This window comes from Capra hircus, chromosome 6 (assembly GCF_001704415.2).
Source record: "Capra hircus breed San Clemente chromosome 6, ASM170441v1, whole genome shotgun sequence".
Classification (NCBI taxonomy): Eukaryota; Metazoa; Chordata; class Mammalia; order Artiodactyla; family Bovidae; genus Capra; species Capra hircus.
The window spans coordinates 17,636,130-17,657,498 of record NC_030813.1 but is presented as its reverse complement, the minus strand read 5'-3'; the positions used below and the strand labels follow the sequence as shown (position 1 = coordinate 17,657,498).

General features: G+C 39.3%; 1 protein-coding gene across 2 annotated transcripts in view; it reads left to right on the top strand.

The window, feature by feature from the left end:
• Window positions 1–21,369, top strand: part of SGMS2 (sphingomyelin synthase 2) — a 97,064-nt gene that overhangs the window by 53,158 nt on the left and 22,537 nt on the right. For both annotated transcript variants that reach the window (XM_018049235.1, XM_005681329.3), the window contains exon 2: window positions 18,413–19,112. In XM_018049235.1, coding sequence (XP_017904724.1) covers window positions 18,658–19,112 — 455 coding nt within the window. In that variant the 5' untranslated portion in view covers window positions 18,413–18,657. The remainder of the gene's footprint in view (window positions 1–18,412; window positions 19,113–21,369) is intronic.

Below are 21,369 nucleotides of genomic sequence, written 5' to 3'. Positions count from 1 at the left end.
AGATAAGAGTTAGGTAAGATAGATTCAGGATTAAAGTGGGTGGGACGTGGGCTGACTGTCTGGGGAGCAGAAGAAGGAATTTGAAGCTGAGAGGATTGCGAAGGTTTTATTTACCCTGTAAAACTGCGTGCGTGCTCAGTTGTGTCTGACTCTTTGTGACCCCATGGACGGTAGCTCACCAGGCTCCTCCATCCATGAGAATTCCCAGGCAGGAATACTGGAGTGGATTGCCATTTCCTTTTCCAGGGGAATCTTCCCAACTCAGAGATCAAACCCAGGGATCAGACCCACGTCCCCTGCATTGCAGGCGGATTATTTACCTCTAAGCCACAGGGAAGGCCCTCCCACCCACAAATGAAATTCAGTCATGTCCTTTAAAGATACTCCTCATCAGCCCATCAGCCCCTTTGACATTCTTAAGATGTGCCTTACTTTAGAGTATAGAAACATATTAACTGGAATGTCATTTTTACTCTAGTTCAGTATAAGCCTTGGAAATGGGCTCCCAGTCTTCTAATATCTTTATTACTGCATATTGCGCTACAGGAGATGTTAGAAGAAAAAAAGACAAAATCAAAAAACCTTCAAAATCAGAATATGAAAAACTTCTAGACTGTTACTTTGTTTCAATCAAAAAAAAAATTTTAGGGCTTCCCTGATAGCTCAATTGGTAAAGAATCTGCCTGCAATGTGGGAGATCCCGGTTTGATTCCTGGGTTGGGAAGATCTGTTGGAGAAGGGATAGGCTACCCACTCCAGTATTCTTGGGCTTCCGTGGTAAAGAATCAGCTGGTTCAGCTGGTTCAAAATCTGCCTGCAATGGGGGAGACCTGGGTTCAATCCCTGGGTTGAGAAGATCCCCTGGAGAAGAGAAAGACTACCTGCTCCAGTATTCTGGCCTGGAGAATTCCAGGGACTGTATAGTCCATGGGGTCGCAAAAACTTGGACAGGACTGAGCGACTTTCACTTTCACTTTGATAGCATGTTTTTAAAAGACAATTTCAAATGAGTAATCTTTATGTAGAATCATCAATGAAAATTGCATTTAATGGAAATAAGATTAAATATGGAATTACTTCTTTTAGTTTTCGGATGCTAATCGAGCATTGAGTTTATAGCATTTCCTGACTACTTTTTAGCATGAGGTTTGGGTTCAGAGAATGCTTTTAATCATCCTGTGTTTTTTCTAAACCTGCTTCACTCTGTAGAAAACAGTCTGACCATAGGATAGACCAGTGTTAAACTGAATAGAACGATTTTCTATTCATTACTGATCTGTGGAGCTTGGCATTTAAATAAGAAGACTTCTACATTAAAAAAATTGTTTTCAGTTTTCATCTGTGTACCCTAGACATTTAAAGTTTCTAAGATATATATATGTCTTCCCTCATCTCCCATTTTATGTCCATTATTTGAATTTTCTTTTCACTTTTACTTCTATCTGATACACTTTACTAAAGTTTTACTAAACTTCAAATGTATTTCAGGCTCTTCTCTAATTTATAAAATTTGTTTTTATTGCTCATTCATCCTTTTAAGTGGCTTCTGGGTAGAATGGGGGGAAGGTAGGAGTTACTTAATCAAAAATCTCTTGAGGACAGGAGCCAGCCTTCTGCTACCTTCCTGAGCACTTAGAGCCAAATTCCACACAGAACAGAAAGCCAGAAATAATTCTCTGTTCTGATTGGCCAACCATTCATCTGCCTCATCTGAGCTTTCAGCAGTGCAGACAACATTTACTATATATCTAACCCTCAACTTTGCTTATCTTGAGACTGGTCACCATTTCATTAAATAGCTTTATAAGTTTATTGATATCTGTAGTTTCTCTCCTCCTTATTTAAGATAAAATATAATTTCTGCATCAAAACTCAAACTGAGTTCTGAATCCTTATTAGGTATGTGACAGTTTCAACTTTTCTGTTCGCACATAATATTTTTGTTTTTAATCGTCCTGTGTTTACAATATTGCATCTTTAACTTTTTCTTCTTAAAAGCCTCATATGGGTTAAACCTTTCTTTAAAGAGTGTACTGGGGTGATCAGTTTTTTAAAAGTCCATTATGACCAAGAGAACTAGAATACTTTACACATATATACATTATTTTAATCTATTAGAAATGGAAAAGAACTCAAAGACAAAAATCTACAATCGAGCGTGTAGGGGAGCATCTTCAGTGGGATTCCTTTTTAGTTTCAGGAAGTTTTATTTGTACAGGTTTCTAGAAGCTGTTTACTGTGACCGAGTTTCAGCAAGTTGGAACATAGGTGTTCTTGATATTCATTTGACTTGATGGGGTACTGATATTTTTTCCACATAATGAGTGTTCATTTAAAAATTTTAAAGTGAATATTGCTTCATAAGCTTGGTGATCTTACTTCAAACATCCCTCTTATTTTATTTTTTTCATAGCACTTGAAATTTGTTTATTGTTGTTGTAGTACAACATTAGCAGAATTTAAACTCCGTGAAGGAAGTGACTTTTGAAAAACTGTTGTGTCCCTACAACAGCCCCTAATACAGAGTATGTACTCACTAAATATTGTTGAATCAACGATTATCTTTGCTCTTAGGCAGTAAAATAAAAATATGCTGCTTACTTATTTTTTCAACACAAAAAGGTAAAAAGTGAAGTAAATGTTCTGTATAATATCACCTTTCTAGTAACTAGTTTGTTTATGCATAGCACAGTTTTCCCCCACAGTAAAAAATTGTGCTATATATACCATTTTGTAACTTTCTTCACCTAACATTGTATTAGTATGATGGTATTTTATTGTGTAGGCTTCCCTGGTGGGTCAGTGGTGAAGAACCCACCTACCAATGCAGGCGATGTGGTTTGATCCCTTGTTTGGGAAGATCCCCTGGAGGAGGAAGTGACCCATACTCCAGTATTCTTGCCTGGAAGATCCCATGGACAGAGGAGCCTCGTGGGCTACAGTCCATGGGGTTGCAAAGAATCAGATGTCACTTAGCAACTGAACAGCAACAATTTTATTGTACAAGTAATATTTATAATATAACTAGTCCCATCTTGATAGATAATGTGATTTGAGTTGTATAGGTTCAGAATCACTGATCTGCAATTTCAAAATCTAAACTTCTTCCTTCCTTCCCGCCTCCTCTTGATAACCCAAGTCAGTGTCAATATATCCCTATGTCTCATTCAGATATATTACTGTTTGAATATCTGGTGTTTTCCAGATCCAGCAAGGTGATCGTGGTGAGCTATGTGACCTAATAATGTGCTGTATATATGTGCTAAGTCTCTCAGTCGTGTCCGACTCTCTGCAGCCCCATGGACTATAGCCCACCAGGCTCCTCTGTCCATGGGATTCTCCAGGCAATACTTAAGTGGGTTGCCATTACCTTCTTCAGTGGATCTTCCTGATTCAGGGGTCGAACCTGGGTCTCTTGCATTGCAGGTAGATTCTTTATGCCTGAGTCACCGGAGAAGCCCCACAACAAAGCCAAACTCCACCAAGTAACAGGAAAAAGATTTTCAAAAGTGCTTAAATACACAGACTTCCTAAAACATTTGTGGTGCACAAAAATTACCAATATTCACCCAGAGGGCTTGGAGATTTGCTAAATGACTGGCTGCTTTTCTTTTGTGAGAGAATGAATGACATCCATTATATGGAAATTTATAAAGCAGTCTTCACCCTTCTTGAGAATAAACCCTGCAGAAGATATCACACTTTAGTACAGTGAAGTCTGTTTTTGAAAGGTGAACACTAAGTAAAGACTAATTTAATTGTGTGTTTACTTCAGGTTAGGATTGTAACATCCAAAAATATTTACTGGTTTACCAGGCTTTCTCTATAGCAGCAATACTGCAGACTTGTCCAAAGTGCAAAATTCTAAACATATACTGAAAAAACAATTTTATTTGGCTGTACCAGGTTTTAGTTGCGGCATTTAAACTTTTAGTTGCAACATGTGGGATCTAGTTCCCTGACCAGGAATCAAACCCGGATGCCCTGCATTGGGAGCACCGAGTCTTAGCCACTCGACCACCAGGGAAGTCCCTAAACATATGCTTTTTATTGCAGTTAATTGAGGCTGAGTGAAGATATGAAATAAAGATTTCAGTGGATAAATATTTCTGTGAAAATAACAGCAACAGCTAGACATGGCTTCCAGTACTTTTAGCTATTGGTATAAAATGACACACTGGTAATGAAAATATTTCTAAATGTGGACTATACACAGATGTAGGAAGGAGAAAAATCTCATACTCCTACCACTTGAACAACCATTCTTAATATTTTAGCGTACTTGTGCTCTGACTTTTCTGTAGATGCATTTTTTACATACTTGAAATTATACAAAACAAAATACCTTTTTAAAGAACAGAAGCACATTTTCCCTGTTAACTCTGTCAATACTCTTATCGTTAAAATAACCGTTAGCATTTTCCTGATTATTTGTTGTTGTTGTTCAGTTGCTACGTTGTGTCCAGCTCTTTGTGACCCCATGGACTGAAGCACTCCAGGCTTCCTTCCTTCACTGTCTCCTGGAGTTTTCTCAAGTTCATGTCTATTGAGTCAGTGATGCTATCTAACCAACAATGATTAATATGGAAAATTAGAAAATACAATCCAAAATAAAAAAGTTAAAATCACCCATAAATTCATTAAGCAGTATCAATATATGGTGTGTTTTCTTCAGAGTTTTAAAAATATATACGTAACATGCATCTTTAGATTGCTGAAATCATATTGTATTTTCCTCATCATTAAAATCTTAAACATAATATTTATAAACTGAGAATACAGTTGTATCTATTAATAGATACATAGGTAAATACTTTTGTCGCAGAAAATTTGGAGAAAGTAGGTAAGTACCAGAGGAAAAGAAAATAATTAGTAAATCCCACAACCAACATTAACACCTTACCTTCTTTAGGGTGTATTTATTAACTTTTTAAAAATGTCATGCATTTAAATTTTTATGAAAATAAAAATATGTTGCTGTTTTTTAAACAGAAAGTATAATGTATTTCAGTCATGTCTGACTTTGCAACCCCATGGACTGAGGAGCAGTTTTTCCAGGCAAGAATGGAGTGGGTTAGCATTACCTTCTCCAGGGGATCTTCCCGACCCAGGGATTGAACCTAGTCTCCCGCACTGCAGACAGACTCTACTGTCTGAGCCACCAGGGAAGCCTTAATGTATTTCTTAGGTCCTTCAAAATGTCTGCTGCAGACATTTAGATAGCTTTAATGTTTAACCAAATATATTTTTGGATAATGTTTTTTTCTGTATTTAAAACTGTTCCAAAATAAATTTTCAGTAGTAGTTAATATGTCAAGAAGTATAATCATTTTTAAAACTCATGTGCTTAAAAAGAGAGAAATTTTCATAAAAATTGTACAATTTATGATCTTTATTGTATTTTTTATGCTTCTTTCTGATTACAGCTTAAATTACATTTTAATAGGCTTTGTTTCAAGGTAACTTTCTAGTGTTCTTATCCATGGCTTACAGTAGACTAGAAGCTTGTGTGTTTAATCTGTCAGTGAGACATTCTGTAGGAAGTTTCTGTTATTAGTAATTGGGAGACATTTAGTCACAGGAATTCTTTTCTTAGGATTTGTCAGAGGAGGTGTAGAAAATAAGGAAATGAACTCTGGCTATGAGATGGAGCCGCAGAATCTTATCTTCTACTTCTGTTTCCTTTCCTGACCACTCTTTGCTCACTGCATGGATAAACCAGCAGAAATCATTCTGTTTCTCTTGTCTCTTTCCAAGCTCTTCTAGTGGGTTTTGAGGGTGTACTTCAGGGGTTGGGTTCATCAAATCACCTGCCCTTACTGCAAAGATTGTGGAAATGAAAAGCCGATTTAATATGCAAAGAAAGGAAAATGAAAGCCAAGGCCCTTCGTGAAAGCCTTGATTAAATAGATCATCGTAATTAAAGGATTTTACATGTTACTTGTAGTGAATCTATCTATAATGAATAATACAGCCAGATATAGATATAATATAGATCATATAAATACATGCTAAATGAAATATTTTTGTTTATTTACATATGATAACTAACCATTTCTGCTAAATAGAATATCTGATTGTTTCATATGCTGACTCAATTGTGGTTGTATTTACTATTGCTCGGGGCTTCCCAGGTGGCTTGGGCTTCCCTTGTGGCTCAGTTGGTAAAGAATCCACCTGCAATGTGGGAGACCTGCGTTTGATCCCTGGGTTGGGAAGATCCCCTGGAGAAGGGAAAGGCTACCACTCCAGTATTCTGGCCTGGAGAATCCCCTGGACTGTGTAGTCCATGGGGTCGCAAAGAGTCGGACACGACTAAGCGACTTTCACTCACTCGCTCCCAGTTGGCTCAGATGGTAAAGAATCTGCCTGCAATGCAGGAGACCCAGGTTCAATCCCTGGGTTGGGAAGATCCCCTGGAGAAGAGCATGGCAACACCCTCCAGTATTCTTGCCTGGAGCATTCCATGGACAGAGGAGCCTGGCAGGCTACAGTCAGTGGGGTTGCAAAGAGTCAAGCACGACTGAGCAACTAACACTTTCACTTATCTTCTTTGCTATTGCTCAGATAGAAATGTTTCAGTAAAGGTAGTCCCCATACTTTCAAAGTTATGTTACTGTTTAACAGTGTCAACTCCCCCTTCACCCCCCCATCCCTACCACACTTTCTTGGTTTTCTATCCAACTCCTTGGAGCTCTCCTGGTTTTGCTGAAAAGGACTGATGCTCACTCACCTCCAGTGCCCCTCTGCACTCCCCAGGCTGTAAGTGCCCTTTTATGGGACATACTCTGGGCCCCTAGAAGCCATTTGAGTCAGCTCTGGTATCTATACTTGTCTGCATTGCCTTTCTCTTCTCAGGGTTCCTTGTAAAACCTCTGACTCATTTTCTTGAATCTTTCTTTCCAAACTCTTTTCTCTCTTTTTCTAACTACCTCCTGGAGGGATAGCTTGGGTATATTAGAACAAAATTTCTCGTGTTATGGTATTTCTAAGAGAAATACAAAATAGAACTGTGTATTCTGTTCCGGATTTTTGTTTAAGGGAAACGGGCAGTTGGCTAAGGGTTAAGGGTCACTGCAAAACCAATGGTATGTAGATAATCACTCAGATATGGTCTTTATCATACCAACAGCCACCTATGCTTTGTGGTAGAGGATTCAAGCTCCATACAGGGGACATTTAGTAGAACAGACAGAAGACACATTTGTTGATGAGACTTTGCAACTTTCCAGCTTTTACCTCTGAACAGCCTTGTTTTCCTTAGCAGACCATGTCTGTTGGCAGTTATTCTGAATATCCAAGTATTTACTAATATTTCCTAAAATAATATTTAAATGCTGTGATGTATAAACCAAATTTCTTTTATTTTCTTCAAGTGAGTTTTTTTAATATGCAAACTTTCTGGTGAAAATGAAAGAAATAAACATTTTGTGACAGTCTCTTCTTTTCCTTAATTTATTAGGATAAGTAAAAATTCAGTAGATAAATATTTTAGAGATCTATTTCAAATCCCAATTCTAACATTCACTGGCATTCCTCAGACTTGTTAAACGTGGCATTGTTAGACTCAGGATTTCCATCTTTTAAGTTACTCTTGCTGCCTTTTTCTCCATGGGCGCCATTCTTTGTGTTGGAGTTATTGGCAGAAACCAAAGCCAAGGTTGGAAACATTGGTCAAATAAGTGCTTTTGAGCAAGAAATAATTTATTGAAATACAACATAGTAGTTTAAGTTCTGGAAGCCAAGTGTAGTGACCTTAATGGCTTTGGAGAAAGTATTCCTTTTTATAGCCTCATACCATTTGAAAGCAGTGGCTTATTCGGCCAGTCATGCAAAAGAACCTTTTTGTGGTTGGCATAAGAGAATGAGAAACGGAGGCTTTATACAGGCTTCTCTTGGCTCTTCCATGCCTGCTTTCCTCTCCTACTTTTTCCTCCCCTTATATGAAACTGTGCTCTGCCTTAAGGACGCCAGATGGGCTGCAGCGCAGGACTTGAGGAGCTGTCTGGCCCTCCTGCTCTCCTTGCCCTCTGCCAAAGCCTGGAGAACACCACACCCCAAATGCAGCAAGCAAATGGGACTAACCTGCTGAGGGTGCAGACTCTAGAACCTCCCTTTTCCTTCACTTTTCAGTGATTTAATTCTTGCTAACAGAAAGTGTTCCCCTTCATCTCTGAGGCTGTTTTAAGCTATTTCTTGTTTTGTTGACACAGTGCACTAAGCAGAAATATAGTAACAAGGAACCCATTGTATTTTAATGCATATTAAAATGTCTGATTCTAGACTTTAGACCTCTACAAGGAGATTGTGTTCAAGTGTACCTAGGTGCCGTTCCTTCAGCAGCCCTGGGGATTGAGTAAGCTTCCTGTTCTTAGGTATTTGCCTCTGTTTACAACTATAAAATGTGCTAACCACAGCCCCAGGTTAAACGTTTGTCCTGAAGTCTCCCCTTTGCCTCCACCCTAGAGCAGGATTATTTAACTCCTTCCTATAGATTCTTGCTTAAAGATAACTTCACTTAAATCTCTGAGTGCTAAGACTTTCTTCTAATGTATTCATAAACATCAAGCAAAGTTCCAAGATGTCAGTTTTTTTAATACTCATTTAAATAGCCTGTTAATTATTTATGCAAACTTTTTGAAATTGTATAAAACAGACACCAAGTTTGGTCACGACATGGTAAAGGAAGAAATCAAAAGGTATATTTTAAAATAATCTGAAAGGCATGTGGTAAAGGAGCTTTATTAAAGGAAAGAGTTATGAAATTATTTTGAAGAAAGTGTTCTTTTTTTCTTCTCACAGTTTTCCTAGTGTAAGAGACTACGCTTCCAAATCTAGAAAGTTTGTTGTTGTTGATGTTGACGAAGAAATTGCTGTTGACTTTGACTGTGATCTGTTTATTCATTTAGAATGAGATCTCTAATATGGCTTAGAAAATATATGTTTTAGACAGTGTAAAGGTTAAGCTGTTAGACCCAGCTTCTGCTTTGCTCCTAGACCAGCCAGGGTTAGAAGAAAATGTTAAGTTCCACACTCTTTTGAAAATATTAAATGGAATTTTTTTTTTTTTATGATTTTTAGAAACCTCACACTTGAGTAGGTAATCTGTGCAGGCTCCTACTACAGAGTAATAATTATTAAAACCTACGGGAATCAGTTTCTAGGTGTGTAAATCTTTGGGGTATATACGGAAGCTAGAGATGAAGCAGCAGATAATTACCACTGTTGTTCAGTTAGGCTGTTAGCGTTAACCTTTCTGATACAGCCCCCAGGGCGTTTCTGCTAAGCCCGAGCCTTCGACTTTTGTTTGACCATTAAACAGGGAACAGGTGGTACCAGTTAGCGCGGAATAATTCTCTGGCCAAACACCTCTTGGACAGGGTTGCTCGGAAATTAATAGAATCACAGTTCAGGTTGTTAAAGGTACAAATGTCTGTTTAAATTATCAGGAAGGTTTTTTGCTTGCCTGCTGCAGTAGATGTAAGCATTTTACCACAAATACCAGACTTCGGCCCTCTTTACTTATTCTCCAGGGTCCTGGGTTTATCATGCGGGCTGTAAATACATAAAGGGGTGGGAAGCAGAAGTTTCCTGTCTGGTTCTTTCTTCTAAACCCTTCAGACACACAGGCAAAGGTGGGAGAACCCACCTGGAAAGCCCACCGACCCTCACCCTCCAGAAATTCTCTGAACTCCTAGATGTATCAGGAATGGAGGCGGGGAAAGGGGCCTGGGGAAGATATCATCCAGTATTTGGGAAAAACATGTGTTCCCCCACTCCACCCCTTAACTCTGAGAATCTCTGATTTAGAGTATATCCCCAAGAAACATAAAGGATTATTTGAAACATTCCCTAGCTTTAGACCTTGTTTTATAGCCGTCTTCTATCTTCAGGGTCTTATCCGTCTGTCTGATTACTTATCCAGTCTGTCCATCTACTTGCTCATTCCTTTATTTACGTATTTGTTCATTCATTTTCCTTCTTACCACGTGTTCTACAATGTACCAGGGATTGTTAAAACTGTCTTTCCCTGGGACTCCACCTCTAAGATTCCTCTCCTGGAATTGGATCTAATCTTTGGAATTCTCCAGCCATAAATAAAAAGATGGACAAGAAATAGAAGACAAGATTGAAAACATCCTATGGAACACTTTGCACAGCGTATTTTAGTGAAGGTACTTTATTCTATCAAACTGGATGACATCAGAAACAGTTACTGCTGGCCGAGTGCTGCTCTGCCCTGTGGACAGACCCCAGATGATCACTTCTTGTGAAATACTCCGAGTCCAAATTTATTGTTTTCAAATTTGCACAGCTAATATTTGCTCTGTGTCAATAAATATTCATTTCAACAAGTATTAAACTACCTCGCTAGTTAAAGGGACCAATTTTTTTTAAATAGTGAGAGAGAAAACAGACCCTCACTTTTCCCCCTGGAGATCCAACTCGTAGTAAAGTTTGATGAATTCTGTTAGAAAACCCATCTGTTTTTTGTCACTTCATCTTATTTACTTACCAGTTTATTTTTGGAGCACAGTTTACACAAATTTTGTTAAACAGTTTGCATTTTATTGGCTGGTTCTTGATCCTATCTATAGAAAACTTTAAAATGTATGTTATTTCAGTCACTGCTGAAGGAAGTGCTCAGCTGGTAAATAACAACACTTTAAAGGGATAAGTGAGCCTCTAATATATAATAACAGAACAGAACATAGTCTTTGGTTTCTAATTCTTTAGAAATTATGTGTCTTGATGGGCTATGGGTGTGTTTTGTTTTTTTTTTTTAAAGAGTAAAGCTTAATTGAGTTATGACTTTCATTCTATAAAATGTATGTGTTTTAAGCATATAATTGAATGATATTTAGTAAATTTACAGAATTGAGCAGCCACCATCATGATCTAATTTTAGAACATTTCCATCGCCCCAAAAGGAAAATGGCAGCCTATTTGCAATCTCTCTCCATTCCCACCAGCAACCACCACTGCTAGGCTGAGTCTTCCTCTTATAACAACTAGTTACAGAACTAAAGTTGTCTAGTCTATCTTAGTTCAGTTCAGTTCAGTCGCTCAGTCGTGTCCGACACTTTGCGACCCCGTGAACTGCAGCACGCCAGGCTTCCCTGTCCATCACCAACTCCCAGAGTTTACTCAGACTCACGTCCATCGAGTCAGTAATGCCATCCAGCCATCTCATCCTCAGTCGTCCCCTTCTCCTCCTGCCCCCAGTCCCTCCCAGCATCAGAGTCTTTTCCAATGAGTCAACTCTTCGCATGAGGTGGCCAAAGTACTGGAGTTTCAGCTTCAGCATCATTCCTTCCAAAGAAATCCCAAGGCTGATCTCCTTCAGAAAGGACTGGTTGGATCTCCTTGCAGTCCAAGGGACTCTCAAGAGTCTTCTTCAACACCACGGTTCAAAAGCATCAATTCTTCGGTGCTCAGCCTTCTTCACAGTCCAACTCTCACATCCATACATGACCACAGGAAAAACCATAGCCTTGACTAGACGGACCTTAGTCGACAAAGTAATGTCTCTGCTTTTGAATATACTGTCTAGGTTGGTCAAAACTTTTCTTCCAAGGAGTAAGTGTCTTTTAACTTCATGGCTGCAATCACTGTATGTAGTGATTTTGGAGTCCCCCCAAAATAAAGTCTGACACTGTTTCCACTGTTTCCCCATCTATTTCCCATGAAGTGATGGGACCAGATGCCATGATCTTCGTTTTCTAAATGTTGAGCTTTAAGCCAACTTTTTCGCTCTCCTCTTTCACTTTCATCAAGAGGCTTTTTAGTTCCTCTTCACTTTCTGTCATAAGGGTGGTGTCATCTGCATTTTAGTGTGGGATAGCAAAGTAGTACCAGAAATCAAAATGTTTGTTCTCTACCCAAGCATCACTCTTCCCAAGTTCAGAATTACAATCATCATAGTAGCTGCTTTTTTAATTCTTGTCTTTTAAATTAAGTCTTTTTTTCCCAGTTCATTCTCAGAATAGTGTCACAAAGCTAACTTCTAGGCCTGCCTGTTTCCCTGATTTAAATCTGTACTCTTATACAGATGTGGGACCTATAAGGGTCTGGCAAGGATGCCTTTCCATGTAACTTTTGTTGGGAAAGTATTTCACAAATATACACGATCATTTTTTTTTTAATTAAATAGTGGGTCTTCTTTTCAGTTTTCAAGAACTTGTTAGTAAAAATGTTTAGCAAATTTTATGGGCATTTTTGAAATAGAATGCCATGACTCATAAGGCACCCTTGTTCTGTAATCATACTAACTAATGCCTATCCATTTTAGGCAGGAGGATTTTTACAAGTAAATTAAGCTCTAAGAATGTTAGTAAGGAAAAGCTAAGATGTCTTGGTCTCTGAAAAAACTTTTATAGGTGTAAAATTTCTTAGCTCAGCTGGGATCCTGTTAACATAGCAATATATCTGTAATATAAATTTAATATAGTGGTGTGTTTGCTACAGTAATTATAATTAAAAGGGAAATATGGATGACAGGGAAATATTTCACATGCTCCTCCCCTCTCCCCTCAAGAGGGGTGATTTATATATTAAATTTTTTTTCTAAGTCTATATTAATTTTTTCAAAATTATGAAGATTTAAAAATGCCTATATTATCTGGAGACTTTCCTATGTGTTTATGCCTCTCTCCTTTTTAAAAAAAAAAAACCCTTGTAATTGATTGTCTCGATCTTTTTCACTGACTATATTGTTGACCTCTGTGACAGAACAGGGACTCCTGAGATCGAATTCTTGGTTCAGATCTGAGCTCTGCCACTCCCTCCCTGTCTGACCTTGAGCATTTCACATGATCTCAATTTCTTTTTTTTAAAATATTTCCTGGGATTTCCCTGGTGGTCCCGCGGTTGAGAAAAGCGCCTTGCAATGCAGGGTAGGTTCGGTAGGTTCGATCTCTGGTCGGGGAGCTAAGATCCCACGTGCCGCAGAGCAACTAAGCCTGCATGCTCCCTGTGCGTGCTGGAGCCCACGTGCGTCAACCCCTGAGGCTGCTTGCCATCACTAGAGAGTCTGTGTGCCACGCTGAAAGATCCCGAGTCATGCAAGGGAGAGCCGTGTGCCACAACTAAGACCCAACACAGCCAAATAAATAAATATTTAAAAATATTTCCTAATGTTGTTCTAAGGATTAATTATATAATGCCCAAAGCACAGTGCCTGACACATATTTGGAAACTATTATATTGTGTTTGTTTTATTCTACAGCTTGACTTTTTCATGGCTTTATGGTAACAATTGTTTTTTTTTTTTTTCTTTTTAAAATTTTATCTATTGATTGATTGATTTCCATGCCAGGTCTTGGTTGCTGCACAGGCTACTCTCTAATTGTTTGTTCAGGCTTCTCACTGTGGTGGCTTCTCTGGTGGAGTACAGGCTCTAGGGTGCACAGGCTTCAGTAGTTGCCCATGTGAGCTCAGTAGCTGCAGCTCCCAGGCTCCAGAGTACAAGCTCAGTAACTGTGGGGCAGGGTGTTAGTTGCTCTGCAGCATGTGGGATCTTCCAGGATCAGGGATCGGATCTGTGTCTCCTATATTGGAAGGCAGCCTCTTTACGCTGAACCACCAGGGAAGCCCCCTGGGTTTTCTTTTTTAAGGGCTGGTAAAGCTTTAGTAGTCTGTTAAGAAACTCATCAGCTCTTTTGTTTCCATTGATCATTCAACTCTGTTTCAAAACCTTGTTATTCTTAAGCCTTTAAGCAACATCTAAGTCTCTTTCATTCATAATTGTAATTTGAGGATGTTAGCAACACATTATCTTTGGTCAGTGTTTAACCTCTATCTTCAACAGATTACATCTTTTTAAACATTGAAACCCACATATAGACTTCAATAAGTTTCCTTAACTTTTAAACTGTATTTACACACTTAATACATCTTATCTTTTTAACCACTCTAAATGTACAACCAGGTCAACATACAACTTTAACAAGCAACGTGCTTCTTAGCCTGTTGACTGGAGCGCATGTCTGTGCTTAGTCTCCTCTGTGGAATGCTGGCCGGGAGCCTCAGATCAGAACTGGGAGTGAGTCATGAGCCTCACACTTGCACCTTTTCTTCAAGCCTTGAACCTCTGTCACATTGCTCCTTTTCCATTTTTGGTAGACCATGAGATTAAAAGACGCTTACTCCTTGGAAGAAAAGTTATGACCAACCTAGATAGCATATTGAAAAGCAGAGACATTACTTTGCCAACAAAGGTCCGTCTAGTCAAGGCTATGGTTTTTCCAGTGGTCATGTATGGATGTGAGAGTTGGACTGTGAAGAAGGCTGAGTGCTGAAGAATTGATGCTTTTGAACTGTGGTGTTGGAGAAGACTCTTGAGAGTCCCTTGGACTGCAAGGAGATCCAACCAGTCCACTCTGAAGGAAATCAGCCCTGGGATTTCTTTGGAAGGACTGATGCTGACGCTGAAACTCCAGTACTTTGGCTACCTCATGTGAAGAGTTGACTCATTGGAAAAGACTCTGATGCTGGGAGGGATTGAGGGCAGGAGGAGAAGGGGACAAGAGAGGATAAGATGGCTGGATGGCATCACCGACTCGATGGACGTGAGTCTGGGTGCACTCCAGGAGTTGGTGATAGGCAGGGAGGCCTGGCGTGCTGCGATTCATGGGGTTGCAAAGAGTCGGACACGACTGAGCGACTGAACTGAGCTGAACCTCTGATAGGAATTACTGAGGCAAGAATACTGAAATGGGTTGCCATGCTCTCCTCCAGGGGATCTTCCCATCCCAGGGATCGAACCCAGGTCTTCCGCATTGCGGGCAGATTCTTTACCATCTGAGCCACCAGGGAAGCTCAATAATTCTGGAGTAGGTAGCCTATCCCTTCTCCAGGGGATCTTCCTAACCTAGGAATCGAACTGGGGTCTCCTGCGTTATAGGCAGATTCATTACCATCTGAACTGCCAGGGAAGCCCTCTACACTTATCCAGATCTAAATCTGTACCTAATTCGATACTGCATCCTTTTTCTATAGAATTTATAGACTTGTCTCACAGTTTGGTAGTTTCTGTATCCAAATACAGTGCGTTAAGTATATTATGATGGCTGTAATTTATTTAACTCCCTATTGTTGGATATTAGAGTGTTTCCAATTTCTGCTTATAAATGTATTGAAAGCATACTTATAGAAATATTTTATGTACATCCTTATTTCCTTGGGATAAATTCCCGAAATAGAATAACTGGGTGCCATTGCCCCAATATTAGTTGTGTAATGCAATATCTACTGATACAAAGCTTCTGCTGCTCCCATTTTTACTCCTTGATGAAGCATAGAATCATTTTGTCAAATTACTATTGAAAAATACTACTGGGATTATTAAGAGAAAGTGATTAATGTATTTTAATATGGTAAGATCAAACCCTTTATGGTATAATAGAGGTAAAATAAAACATATAAGCAAAAGTATGTATTTTCGTATAATTTGACAGATCCTGAAGTTCCCTTAGGGATGAAAAGTATAGGATGTTTTTTCCCGCTAGATATTAGAACACATATTACACAGCTAAAATTGTGATTTTGGCATTGAAAGAGCAGAGCTGTATATATATGTACTTTTGTTCCTCCTGTTGAGTGCTTTCTACCCCCCCAAATCAAGTGGATACTGAATTTTATCAGTGCCTTTTAAACATCACTCAAGATGATCATATCTTTTTGGGTTACATTTCTTTGTATTTAGTAAAATACAAATTATAGTCATTTCCTAATTTGCAAGCTTGTATTTCTGGAGTAAATCATACTTTGTTCTTAAAAAAAAAAAAAAAAAGCTCTAGCAAAGCAATGTTACTGTACTAACAGTTTCTGAGTTTTGCACTTGCCTTCAAAAGCAAGATTAGTCTATAGGGATCTTAAACTTTTAAAATATTATCTAGACTAACCTGCAGTATTTTGTAATGGAAGAAGACTTGGAAAGCTTCTCATCTGCTTGTGCTCTGGCGGAGTATACCCTAAACAAATGACCTAATGGGGTTGCCAGCCTCAGAAGGAACCGCTGTGGTTCTTGTCACTTTCCAGATACTTGCTGGTAGGAAACTCTCACCGTGGGAATGAGTATGTTGTAATGATCATCGTGATGATGAACGCTGCGTCCCAAGATTGGCTGACACATGATGATCTGCTTTGTATATTTAATCTTCTTAATGAAACCCCAAGGAAAACATCAATCCTGCCACTAATGACAATAAACAGGCTTTGTACTCACAGAGTGCTCTTCCTCCCAGGAGCACAAAGCTCTTTATGATTAATTATTTCAGTCATTCTCACACTTGTCCCAGTAGGTAGATAGCTGGATGCTTCCTCTTTAAAATTAAAAAAAAAAAAAAGGCAACTATTTTCTTCTGTTCTACATTCTATGTTCCAGAATTAGGTAGCTACCTTTTAAAGACCATCTGTATGTCTACTAGAGTGGACCTGGGTTTCAAAATTACAAGCTTCTTTCCCCTACAAACATCAAACTCAGAGCAGTTGTGGAGTAGTGAAGTTGGATGGAATTTGGATGATAGTTTGGCAAGATGCTATGAGTGGTGTAGCCTGAAGTTGGCAAAAAGAAGCAAGCGATGGCTGACCTAGTGCTTCGGTACCTCCATTAGAAGTAGTTGTCCATGGTGTTGATGGTTTGTTTTGGAAAATACCTTACTGAGGCGCCTCTTCGTTATACCTAGTCTTCCCACAACACTGAGCCAGGGCACTGCAGAGAGTCTCTGTTAGACCTATTTTACCGAGAGGGGCCCTGGTCCTTTCTCACGCTGCTCTGATGCCTTAGTATCTGGAGGCTTTACCCAGGGCCAGGAGAAAGGTGAGGGGTACTCGCTCTCAGCGGATCTCCATCTCTTAGGGATCCTCCTAGCCCTGCCAGGCTAACTTTCCTCTTGCTTTCACTTCCTCGGAAATGGACAGCGCCTTTCTGTGGACACGTCTTTGGGGACACAACTAGAGCTACGTTCTGATCTAGCCATCCACCTCCTCCTCCTTCTTGCAATATGCCAGTCAGTCTTCAAAGCTTCATCACTTCAGTCCTGCCTCTTCAGTTAGACTTTGAGCTCTTTGGGTGGCATTCTGGTTGGCGTGTATTTTTTTTTTTAACTTCTTTTTATTTGCCTGTACATATCCCTCAGTGTTGGGACATTTAGGTGCACAGTAAACATTTCTGGTTGATCTGTTTGCCGTTCACAGCTGTCAACAAATACTGCCTGTCCATACCATCTGTGCCATTTTAACTTTCTTTCCTTGCAGTTTCGTTAAATAAAGGCTTGGCTGTCATCACTTTTTTTTTTCCTCCTCCCAATTTCCACCCCCTGAGGTCACTCTGAAAGGGAGGTCTTTAAAATGCAAAAGCTTGTGCTTAAGTTGTGCAGTGTCCTCTGCGAAGGGACTAATTACGAGGTTTGGAAGCCTCTTCAGGTGGCTGGGATCTACAGCAGGACGAAAATACTGCTTTCCTAAATTGAGAACAGCTGGAGCTGTATTGCTGGCCCATATAAAAGAGGTGGTGCTGGTGCGCTGTGCTGTGGAGAGGAGTCTCTGCTCTTTGGGGCCTGTGGAGCTTCAAGCAGAGAGCACCTCTCGTCCCTGGTGTCCTGGTGGGTAAGTCCTCTGAGCTGGTCCTCTGGGTGCCCGCTTCTATTGTTGGACAGAAATTATGATGGCTGCATGGAAATGTTCTCAGTTACTAATTCACCATGTTGGTTGTAGTAAATTATTTTCTTCTTGCAGAAACCAGTATAACTTGCTCCCTAAATGAGACATAGCTAGGAAGGCTTTGGTATCTTTTCACTGTGTTATTTTATAGGCTGTCAGCGTTCCTTCTGTATGGTGTGAATCTCTGACTGTAAAAGGATAAACAGAGTTAGTACCGTTTAAAATATCTTGAATATGTTCGGAAAAGTAGTCACTTAAAGATTACTATGAACATAGAAAGTCGACAAATTCACAGAGTAACAATTACTCCATACATGTAAGCAACTCATCACAGTTTTTTATTCTTTAAGCTTCATAGAGAAGATGCCGTGTTAGGAAGGAATGATATGATCTCTGGGGAGGTTCTGGCTTATTATGACTTCATGGTTAGCAACAAGTGATACTGTCTGATGAAGTGTTTGCAATGCTGGGTCCTGACTTTTATTTAAAGAAATTGAAAAGGAATTGTTTATTAGAATGTTCCTATTTATACTGAAATCAGCTCAAAAAGAGAAGAATTCCGAGATGAAACAATTCAGTGTTTTATAAATAAACTCCATCTCAGCAGCTTTTAACTATGTTCTGACGATATATTTATAAAGCAAATGGCTTTGGTATTTATTTCCTTATTTTGATAATGTTTTTGTTTTGGATGGTTGGCAAGTGGACAAGCACGGTTTCTGAACAGAGTTCTGTTTTGTTTTTCCAGGTGGAATAGTAACATCTTTGGGGGAAAGAAAATTGGCGTCCTTTCCTGAAAGTGGTAAACGTATAGCAGATGGTGGCCCAGGAGGAACACTAGAGAGATGGAGACCATCTATGTTTTATACTAGGAAACAAGATCAGTCTTAAGAGTCCATGTTGATCTTGGAAATAGAAGGATTAGAAAAAGTCGAGTTTCCGCAAAGAACAAGAACTTTACCATCTCCTTTTTGACCTGAAGACCAGGGGACAATGGATATCATAGAGACAGCAAAACTTGAGGAGCATATGGAAAATCGAACCAACGACCCTGCAGACACTTACACGAGACCTCCTGAGCCTGTCGAAGAAGAGAACAGAAATGGCAACAACAAACCTAAGAGCTTATCCAATGGGTTGCGGAAAGGCACCAAAAAGTACCCGGACTATATCCAAATTGCTATGCCCACAGAAGCGAGGAACAAGTTTCCCCTCGAGTGGTGGAAAACGGGCATTGCTTTCGTGTACGCTCTTTTCAACCTCGTCCTGACAACCGTCATGATCACGGTTGTGCACGAGAGGGTCCCTCCCAAGGAACTCAGCCCTCCACTCCCAGACAAGTTTTTTGATTACATAGATCGGGTGAAATGGGCATTTTCTGTATCAGAAATAAATGGGATTATATTAGTTGGATTATGGATCACCCAGTGGCTGTTTTTGAGATACAAGTAAGTAAGGTCTAACATGTTTTGGGGGTTTGCCATGGGAGTTTATATTTAAGTGAGTAGGTGTGTGATCGAAATGCTCTTTCTTGGTTTTATCTGATAACTTCAGTCTTATCCAAGCACTTGATGAAGAGATAGAAAGATCTACAACCTTGAGTAAATCCAGTCATTATTCCATCAGCATTTATTGAGCAACTGTATGGAAGTGGCAGGTGTGTGTGAAGGTACAGAAATGCTGTGGTGGATGACTCAAAGCTTGTAAATTTAAGGTGCAGTTCTGATTTCAAGCAACTTGGCACTATGGTATTTGCATGGTACATTAAGAGGCTTGGAAAGGAATACATTCACTTCATCATGCTTGTGTTATTCCAGGCTCTTGACAGGTGGGGAAAGTAGTCGGCTGTTACTCAGAATGTGATGACTATATTGGTCTACAGTCAGTTGCAGCAGGCTTTGAGGTTTGCCTCTCTTCAAGAGTTCTCAGATTTTACATTTCTTTTCCATTTGCCTATTAGCAATTCAACCACAAGACTTTGCTTAATAAACTGCATTTAGAGCTGGGTCCATGCAGTTTAGGTTTTACATACCTGTAGCAAACAGGCTTTCTAGTTTCCTCACGCCATCACAAAGGAGCAGCCGGTTCACTGGCTTCAGTCTTCCCTGTTTAGAATAGCAGAAATCAGGAAGTATAGTAAGCCAGGTACTTTTGCTTTGAAGACACTTAAAAATAGGACAAAGCTCTGAAGTGGTTATTTCTGTTTCCCTGTGAATTCAGACTGCTAGCCCATTTAAAAAAAAGTGGGGGGGGGGGCTCAGTTCCTCTTTTCTTCTCAGCCATTATTCAGATGTTTTTCTCTGCTAAGATTCTAGTAATTAAGTCACAAATATAAATTTGGTCAAAACATTGCCCACAAACAAGGCTTTTAAAAGTATAATGTATGCTAATGTATTCAATACACTTCAGAGTCAAATAGGATTTCAGTGTTAATGCCACAAGATCATTTTTTGAAGAGAGAATTTATGCTGTATTATTTTTTCAATTGGTTGTTGCTTTGAGATTTGAAGAGTTCAATCTATCTTTGCTAAAGAGTTCTACATCAAGTTTGCAATTTTTGAAAACTTGTTCCACAAACTGAAGTCATTCCTGAGCATTTTCTTGTAAATAAAATATTTCTCTCAGTATGTATAAGTGAATCACATAGCTGTCAATTGTCTTAGAACTTTTTACAGAAGGTGTTGGTTATGACATGCTTCATGCTAAAAGCTAAAAAACTTTTAGCGTTTTTCTTTTCAGTGTCTGGAATGGACACACTATAAGAGAGACTGCTCAGGCCAAAGGTATTTGCTCTCTTTTATTTTAGAGCAAAGTTTTATTCGTATATGTCCGTGAAAATAGAAATGTCCCAGGGTCTGGTTAGCAGCTGGCTTCCAGCCCGAAGTACCGTTTTGCTGTGTTTGAATGTTCATCCAGAGGATTGTTGTTAACCTGCCTTTCCATGGCCATCTTTGGTTCTACCACATCAAAACTTGAAGTCACACAAGCCAGCCATGCATTTTAATAGCATCCACTGTTTTGGTCACAGTCCACCAGCAAAAACTTGTTGGGGAAAATCGCACTAATTTTCCTTTTTCAGGTAGATTTGGATCTAACATTTTAGTAACTGGTAATTTTTATAACTTGTTTTGCACATTCCAGCTGAATAAAAAATTCTACTTGTACTCTCTCTCACTTAAGAGCACCTTCAAAGCAAGGGGGGAAAAAATAATTGGCAGTAGTTCTTAAACTAAATAAGACTGCAGAGTGCATATTTCACCTCTAAGTTAATTTTCTGTTCTGAGTACTGCTGAACTGTGAATGCTGGAGTGAATATAATCGACTCATAATAATTCCTGCTTATAACTTCACCGTGTCTAACAGCATGGAGCACAATTCAGCGCTCCTTTTGAGCCTGGGGTTGAATCAAAGCGAGGATAGTTTTTCACTTAACCAAATGGAGACAGTCAGCAACGGTTATCACCTGTTCCTTTTTAGTACTAGCACAGGCAATGCTAGAATAGTAAGCCTTTGAAAGAAATGCCTTGCAATAAATAAATAAATGCTTTCATCAACTAGTCAAGGTGGTTTTTCTCTATATATTTTGATCCCAGAAACCCTGGAATCTTCTTAAAATAGCTCTTGGAGACAGACAGCTAAAATTATATCTGTACATAATTCTTTAAATTAGAAGTCCCAACAGTTACCTGAATTAGACCTTGATCC